We start from the raw sequence: 8,753 nt of genomic DNA, 5'->3' as shown, positions 1-8,753 counted from the left end.
GAGCCGAAAGAGAAGTTTTAGGGGAGGCGCCTCTGGCTCAGTGAGTAGGGCACCGGCCCCATATACTGAGGGTGGCAGGGGGTTCAAACCTGGCCCCGGCCAAACTACAACAAAAAATAGCCAGGTGTTATGGCAGGTGCCTGTGTTCCCAGCTGCTCAGGAGGCTGAGGCAGGAGAATCACCTGAGCCCAAGAGCTGGAGATTGCTGTGAGCTGTGACATTATGGCACTCTACCGAGGGTGACAAAATGAGAGACTCTGTCACAGTTTTAGGTGTAAGAACATGTAGGCTATATGGCAGCAGAAATGTATAGGACTTCCCAAAAGTCACCCCTAAAGTTGCCCTACATAGGGAAAGTGGCAAATTAGAGCTAAATGTACCTTTATTTTATTTTATTATTTATTTTTGAGACAGAGTCTCAAGCTGTTGCCTTGGGTAGAGTACTGTGGTGTCATCGCTCACAGCAGCCTCCAACTCTTGTACTCCAGCAATCCTCTTGCCTCAGTTTTTCTATTTTTAGTAGAGACAGGGTTTTACTTTTTACTCAGGCTGGTCTTGAACTTATGAGCTCAAGCAATCCATCCACTTGGGCCTCCCAGAGTGCTAGGATTACAGTCGTGAGCCACCATGCCCAGCCTCTACATGTAGCTTTATTTATAAAATATTCATTACAAAATTTTACAAAGAAGTGGCCAAGGCATAGAGAATATTTTGTAAATAAAGGTACATTTAGCTGCAATTTCCTATTTTTCTTATGTATGGCAACTTTAGGGGTGACTTTTGGAACACTGATAGAATTAAATCAGTTTGGCAGATGCCAGCTACCAGTTGTATGCTAGTGTATAATCACTGGGGATGCAGAGATGAATAAGGTAGTAACAACCTTCAGGAACAGTCTCTGCTCATGGTGGATAAGGAAGATAGAGAAGTAAAAGTGTAGCATGGTCTGACCCCTACAGCAGTTCAAGAATGGACAGGTGGTAGCTGGGAAACACAGAAGAAGGGGCAGTGAATTGCAGCATGAGGGTAGATCTCAAGTTTTGAAAGAGGCCAGCTGATGAAAGGTATTCCAGGAAATGGAAATGGCACGTAAAAAATGCATAAAGGTATAAACAGTGTGGTTATATAAGAATCCACAGAGATAAAATCATGCTTAGGAATGAAGAAACATTATAATTACTGTCCTTAATGTCCATTTATGTGACCAGAGTTTTCTTTTAGTTTTATCCCTGCAGTGAATGATTTGACCTCTAATCTTTTTCGTACCAAATCTAAAAATGAAGAAATCAAGCTTGAACTGGAAAAACTTGAAAAAAATCTAACTGCAACTTTAGTATTAGAAAAATGTCTGCAAGAGTAAGTAATTGAGTTAAAAATGGTGACAGTTTTTATTGGAAAGGAGTAACAGGACATTGTCAAATTTAGTTTGGGCAGTATGTATGGTTTAAAAAACACATTAGATAGCCGGGCATTGTGGCGGGCGCCTGTAGTCCCAACTACTCGGGAGGGAGGCTGAGGCAAGAGAATCGCCTAAGCCCAAGAGCTGGAGGTTGCTGTGAGCTGTGACAGCACAGCACTCTACGAGGGCGACAAAGTGAGACTCTGTTTCCAAAAAAAAAAAAAAAAAAACGCATTAGGAAATTTGTAAGACATTTTTGTAAGTACAACTTTAAGTGGAGGTGGGGGTAGGTGGGTATGGCCCTTTTTCACCTTTTACTTCAGACGATTTCTTTTTTTTTAATGTGGTTTTATAATTTTCAAAATGCATGTGGGTTTTTTGCTTATAAACTACCATACAACTTAAAGTCACATAATATTTTGTTGTGCTTTCTATCTGTAGCTCTTATGTCCCTGTTTCATGCTATGGCCTTCTTTAAGTCCTTCTTGTGCCAGAGATTAGAGCCAGTGGCTCCAGCATATGTATATGCACAAGTAATCTGGTGGTGTATAAATTTGTTCAACAAATATTGGATAGACAGGGGGCGCCTGTGGCTCAAAGGAATAGGGCACCGGCCCCATATGCCGGAGGTGGTAGGTTCAAACCCAGCCCTGGCCAAAAAAAAAAAAAAATGCCAAAAACAAACAAACAAAAATATTAGATAGATATATGCAAGGCACTATGGCATGGCATGTCATATTGAGTAAGGGAGGTCTTTGGGACTTCCTATTTCAAATTGACTTTAGGATATATTAAATTGCTTTCTTTGAATGGCAGGTTTACTTTCTCTAAGAATAACTGGTTTATCTTAAAGTTGTTTTGTATTTCTTGAGGAAAATCCCAAATGGAGGGGAAGATAACCTAGAAGAATGCATGATGGTTTGGGATAGAGAATTTATGGCAGGGAATCCAGCAAGTGGGTTATCTAACTTTGGCTCAGCCAGAGTTGAATCCAAAAAGTTGTAGATAATAATTTTACTGAAGATGAGAAGAAGATGTTTTTAATTTTACTTTTCAAAGGGATCTCAAAAAAGCAGAGTTGCATCTGTGTACAGAAAGAGCCAAAGTTGACCATCGTCTTCAGAACATGGACTTTCTGAAAGCAAAGTCAGAGGAGTTCAGATACGGAATCAAAGCTGCAGAGGTTTGTATGAAAGATTGTATATAGTTAGCTTCTTTTCGACCATCATCCTCACAACTAGGCAGTATCAGATTATTCCTTTTCTACAGATGAGGGGACTACAGAGAAAATAGGTAATTTGCTCATGGTTACAAAGCAGATCCAGTTACATGGTTAACTTCAGATCCAGATTCAGGCTCAGGCATTCAGACTCTGAAACTCAGGCCTTAAGCACGCATTCTACACATCTTGTCACAAATATGTGAGTGTAGAAAGGATTCACATGTAACATAGAAGTGCTTAGGGGTGTCTACAGTTTTTCTTCTATGATTCATATCTCCTAGTTACTGTGTTATATGTTGGAAATATTTCACAATTGGGTGGCGCCTATAGCTCAGTGGGTAGGGTGCTGGCCCCATATACCAAGGGTGTGGGTTCAAACCCAGCCCTGGCCAGCTAAAAACAGCAGTGACAACTGCAACAAAATAGCTGGGTGTTGTCGTGTGCACCTGTGGTCCCAGCTCCTTGGGAGGCTGAGGCAAGAGAATCGCTTAAGCCCAAGAGTTGGAGGTTGCTGTGAGCTGTGACGCCATGGCACTCTACCAAAGGACAAGAAAGTGAGACTCTGTCTCAAAAAAAAAACCAAAAAAAACTCATGATCACTTCCAAATTAATTTTTTAACTAAACCCCCTTTCTTATAATTCTAGGAGCAGCTTTCAGCCAGAGGCATGGATGCTTCTCTGTCTCATCAGTCTCTAGTAGCATTATCAGAGGTGAGCTTATTTTAATTTTTTGAAAAATAATAGTCTACAATCTGCTCTTTCATTTTTTCTTTTCTATTTTTTGCAGTTTTTGGCCGGGGCTGAGTTTGAACCCGCCACCTCCGGCATATCGGCTGGTGCACTACTCCTTTGAGCCACAGGCGTCACCCCTCATTCTTTTCTTTTTATATGGCTGTTATTCACTACAGATCTGCTTTCTTTCCGTTTACCTTTGTACTTTATGTTCACCAGTATTTATATCTTTATTTTTGACTGCTATATATATGTATATATATATATCCTCACATTGTTTGGTTTCCTTTATTAGTATAGGCTAGAAACTTTGCTAGAACCAGTTATATACTTTGATTTATTTATTAAACAAATTTGTTGAGAAACAATGTGCTAACCATCTAGGTGCTCCTCTTTCTTCTCTTTTAGTGTACAATAAAATGATGCCCCCAAACTCCTGTAGTTACCACATGCAGTCGCGTTTAGTGTTTAGTTTGTATAAAAGTTTTCACAAATTTTGGTGGGAGGAGATAAAATTAGGGGTTTTGTTTTATCTTGTTATTCCTAAGTTTTTTATACTTTGATTTTTAGAATCTTAAGTTGAAAATTCATAAGTATGGATGGGAAACCCTAGTTCTTTTACATTTTGATTCCTCTCAATGACATTCTTTTGTGTTCTTAGATAGCGTACATCAATCCTATTCTTAATAAACAGGAGTATAACTTTCCTATTTTATGCATATTACAAATATTGTTTCCATTGGGAGTGGATTTGTCTATCCATTTATCTTTGAAGCTCTTTGATATATTATTTAAAATAATCCAATATTGGCTTGGTGCCCATAGGCTCTGTGAGTAGGGTGCTGGCCACATATATCGAGGTTGGCAGGTTTGAGCCCGACCTGGGCCTGCTGAAAACAACAGTGACAGCTGCAACCAAAAAATAGCTGGATGTTGTGGCAGGTGCCTGTAGTCCTAGCCACTTGGGAGGCTGAGACAAGAAAATCGCTTAAGCCCAAGAGTTTGAGGTTGTTGTGAGCTGTGACACCACAGCACTCTACTGACTGAGGGCGACACAGTGAGGGTCTGTCTCAAAAAAATAAAAATAAAATATTCTAATATTAATGCTTTATTATGCTTTATTTCAGAAATGAATAATATTTAATTGCATTGTGAATATTTCTATTACCTTATGATTCTATTTTTTCACCCCCAGAAATTGGCAGAGTTAAAACGACAGACTATACCTTTGAAGAGAAAATTGGGGTCCTATTTAGACTTAATGCCGGTAATTATTTTTAATGAATTAAAAAAAATCATTTCCTTCATCCTTCCCCAAGGGCACTGCATGATCATGAGGATAATCTGTGTTCACGTATTTAAAGATAGTGTTTAGCTAGATATAGTGGCTCATGTGTATAATCCTAGCGCTTTGGGAAGCTAAGGCAGGAGGACTGACTTGAAGCCAAGAATTGAAGACCAATCTGGGAAACATAGCAAGACCCCCATCTCTACAAAATTAGGAAAATTACCCAGATGTGGTGGTGCAAGCTTGTAGTCCTCCGTACTCAGGAGGCTAAGCCAGGAGGATCACTTGAGCCTGGGAGTTGGAGGTTGCAGTGAGCTATGATCATGGCTCTGTACTCTAGCCTGGACAATGGAGCAAGAGGCAGGCGGTTCAAGACCAGCCTGAGCAAGAATGAGACACTGTCTCTACTAAAAAAAAAATAGACAAAAACTAGCTGGGCCTGGTTGTGGGCACCTGTAGTCCCTGCTGCTTGGGAGACTGAGGCAAGAAAATTGCTTGAACGCAGTGGGCTAAGGTTGATGCGAGCTGTGATGCCATAGCACTCTACCTGGGGCAACTGAGTGAGTCTCTGTCTCAAAAAAAAAAAGTGCTGAATATTGGTATTATATGTATATCAGATATTCCCTCTATAAGATTTTTTGCCTTTTGAAATGATTGTGATACTTTTCACCCCTTAAGTCTGGATTGAGACAACATAACCTTTCCTTGCTTTATTTTTCTCTAAAAGAATCCATCTCTTGCTCAAGTGAAAATTGAAGAAGCAAAACGAGAATTAGTAAGTAGATCTTGGTTTTTAACTTCAGATGTTTTTAAAAGAGATAAATGCTGGCCAGTGCAATAGCTCACACCTATAATCCTAGCACTATGAGGGGCAAAGTAGGCAGATCTCTTAAGCACAAGAGTTCAAAACCAGCCTGAGCAAGAGCGAGAACTTATCTATTGGCTCGGCGCCTGTGGCTCAAGCGGCTAAGGCGCCAGCCACATACACCTAAGGTGGCGGGTTCGAATCCCCAGCCCGGGCCCGCCAAACAACAATGATGGCTGCAACCAAAAAATGGCCAGGCGTTGTGGCGGGCGCCTGTGGTCCCAGCTACTTGGGAGGCTGAGGCAGGAGACTCGCTTGAGCCCAGGAATTGGAGGTTGCTGTGAGCTGTAATGCCATGGCACTCTACCCAGGGGGACAGCTTGAGGCTCTGTCTCAAAAAAAAAGAGAGTGAGAACTTGTCTATTAAAATAGAAAAACTAGCCAGGCACTGTGGCAGGCACCTGTAGTTCCAGCTACTTGGGAAGCTGAGATGTGATAATCACTTGAGCCAAGAGTTTGACATTGCTCTGAGATATGATGACGCCACCACGCTCTATCCTGGACAGAGTGAGTCTCTGTCTCAAAAATAAAAGAGAGAGAGAGAGAGAGAGAAATGCTAATTTAATTAAACTCCCTTCATCTTTCTTTCCTTTCTCCTTAGCTGTGTATCATTCCCATGCATCTTAGTATTTCTTTGGTAATGTGTATGTACATATATTATTTTCCACTAGAAAACATAGGTTAGGCTGGGCCAGGTGGCTCACACCTATAATTCTAGCACTCTGGGAGGTGGGGGGAGGAGGATCACTTGAGCTCATGAATTTGAACCAGGCTGAGCAAGAGTAAGACCCTGTCTTTACTAAAAATAGAAAAATTAGCCAGCATCTTGGCCCATACTTATAGTCCTAGCTACTCAGGAGGCTGAGGCAGGAGGATTGCTGAACCCAAGAGTTGGAGGTTGCAATGAGCTACAGGGATGCCACTGCACTCTACCTAGAGCAACAGAGTGAAACCCTCTCTCAAAAAAAAAAAAAAAAAGTACCAGCAGTGTTACAGCTTTTAGAATTTCTCTAGCAGGTTTTCCAGTCCTTACCAGAAAACCCCCACACATAACACACAAAAAACATAGTGGTCTTTTATGCTTTTTAATATTTTGCATACATTATCATAGTAGAAAAAAGGAGTGTTGAGATATTAGAATATTCTAGGCAGGCTCAGCACCCATAGCACAGTGGTCACAGCTCCTGCCACATACACTGAAAATTGGCAGGTTCAAACCTGGCCCAGGCCAGCTAACCAACAGTGACAACTGCAACAAAAAAATAGCTGGGTGTTGTGGCACGTGCCTATATGGCAGCTACTTGGGAGGCTGAAACAAGAGAATCGGTTGAGCCCAAGAGTTTGAAGGTTGCCATGAATTATGATGCCACAGCACTCTCCTGAGGTGACAAAGTAAGAGTCTGTCACAAAAAAAAAAAATAAAAAAAATTCTAGGCAGAAAGAATTAGCAAAGTCATAAGGACTTCTCAGCTGTGGCAAGTGATGAGGTCCAACTTCATAGGAGCAAACAGTGTAAGACAGAGCTGAAAGAGGTCAATTGGTTTATGATATAAAGCGCCTTCAGTATAAAGAGGCTTGAACTTAAAAGCTATAGGGATAACTGAAAGTTTTTTAATCTCGAGAGAAATGTGATCAAAGCTACACTTTTTTTTTTTTTTTTTGCAGTTTTTGGCTGGGGCTGGGTTTGAACCTGCCACCTCCAGCATATGGGGCCAGCGCCCTACTCCTTTGAGCCACAGGAGCTGCCCTCAAAGCTACACTTTTTGATCAGGCTAGTGCTTTAGGAAGATTATTCTATAACCAATGTATAGGGTAGATCCAGAGAGAGAGAGAGAGAGAGAGAGAAAACTGTAGAAACCAGTTGGCCTATTTTTAGGCCAGATAAGAAGTAATGAAGATAGTGATAATACAAATGGTAAAGAGGTGATATGACAGATTTTGTGGAAGTACTTACTTTAGGAGTAAGGTTTAGAAAAATCTATTTAGATATCAGTACAGATTCATCCTTCTAAAGGTTTTTTCCCCTTTGGATGTTTATGTAAATCTTCTGAGAAGGGTTTTGAGGGAAAGAGGGTAATTGTAAAACCAAGGGAATGTCTAAAAACATACTTGATATTCATAACAGTGTTTTTAAAATTTCTATTTAAATGTTTTTCTGCTTTGCTTCCTTTATTTTAAATAACATTAGAAAGGCTGGACGCCTGTAATCCTAGCACCCTGAGAGGCTGAGGTGGGTGGATTGCCCTGAGCTTACAGGTTCCAGACCAGCCTGCGCAAGAGCAAGACCCCATCTCTAAAAACTGCTGGGCATTGTGGTGGGCACCTGTAGTCCCAGCTGCTTGGGAGGTTGAGGCAAGAGAATTACTTGAGCCCAAGAGCTAGAGATTGCTGTGAGCTATGATGCCACAGCACTCTACCAAGGGTGACAAAGTAAAACTCTATCTCAAAAAAAAAAAAAATTAAATAAATAAATAACATTAGAAATTAAAGCATCTGTTTTATGGTGTTTCTTCCTCTAGGATTCCATTGAAGCTGAACTTACAAAGAAAGTAGATATGATGGAACTATGACCAGAGCCAAAATAAACAACCTTTCCCCTAACAAAGTCAGTTTAAGTTTTTTTCCTTTGTTGTTTCTTAATAACATAATTTCTGTGTTCTTAGATGAGATAATAATGTCACTAACAAAATAATGGTTTCTTTTTATATATTGCATTTTTGTGCCCCCATATAAAGTTTGCGTATTAAAAAACCCTTTTCTCTTTCTTGTTGGTTTTCTGTGTGGCTGGTGGTTAAGAATCCTTCAGGAGCTCTCCTAGGTGACAGTACAACAGTTATCACGTACACGTTAGTTCAGCTCAAGTGAAGAGGAAAGGCTGTGCGGCTCCAGTTACGTTTCTCCAACGTCGTCCTTCTCCAGGGGTTTGCTGTCATTCTTCCTGTTCAGCTGACCTGCCTACCTCTACACGTTAATATATGCAGGAATTTAGTTTATGAAGAAAACCTTTTAAATCAATAGTAGAAAAATGGATGATTCAGCACTTGACACTAGATCCATACCTTACAGCTTATGTTGGGATGATTCAAAAGATCAAAAATTTAAATATAAAAAATTTAAAAATAGGCTCAGCGCCTGTGGCTCAAGTGGCTAAGGTGCCAGCCACATACACTCAAGGTGGCGGGTTCGAATCCAGCCCAGGCCGCCAAACAACCATGATGGCTGCAACCAAAAAAAAAAATAGCCAGGC

The 8,753-nt window shown here is 40.6% G+C and overlaps 1 protein-coding gene and 1 non-coding gene across 2 annotated transcripts in view; both read left to right on the top strand.

The window, feature by feature from the left end:
* HAUS1 (HAUS augmin like complex subunit 1) overlaps positions 1-8,269 on the top strand; it is a 17,385-nt gene extending 9,116 nt beyond the window's left edge. The window contains exons 4-9 of the mRNA XM_003784728.1: positions 1,222-1,356; positions 2,459-2,582; positions 3,267-3,332; positions 4,549-4,620; positions 5,369-5,416; positions 8,026-8,269. Of these exons, the coding sequence (XP_003784776.1) occupies positions 1,222-1,356; positions 2,459-2,582; positions 3,267-3,332; positions 4,549-4,620; positions 5,369-5,416; positions 8,026-8,076 (496 nt within the window). The 3' untranslated portion in view covers positions 8,077-8,269. The remainder of the gene's footprint in view (positions 1-1,221; positions 1,357-2,458; positions 2,583-3,266; positions 3,333-4,548; positions 4,621-5,368; positions 5,417-8,025) is intronic.
* LOC111723565 lies at positions 6,492-6,551 on the top strand. The gene has a single exon (XR_002772082.1). It is a non-coding gene; the product is annotated as a U7 small nuclear RNA (small nuclear RNA).
* Positions 8,270-8,753: the final 484 nt, after the last annotated feature.

Source organism: Otolemur garnettii, unplaced genomic scaffold (genome assembly GCF_000181295.1).
Source record: "Otolemur garnettii isolate 467f Iridium unplaced genomic scaffold, OtoGar3 scaffold00012, whole genome shotgun sequence".
In the NCBI taxonomy this organism is placed as follows: domain Eukaryota; kingdom Metazoa; phylum Chordata; class Mammalia; order Primates; family Galagidae; genus Otolemur; species Otolemur garnettii.
The sequence above is the reverse complement of the archived record's forward strand: the minus strand, read 5'-3'. Positions and strand labels throughout refer to the sequence as shown.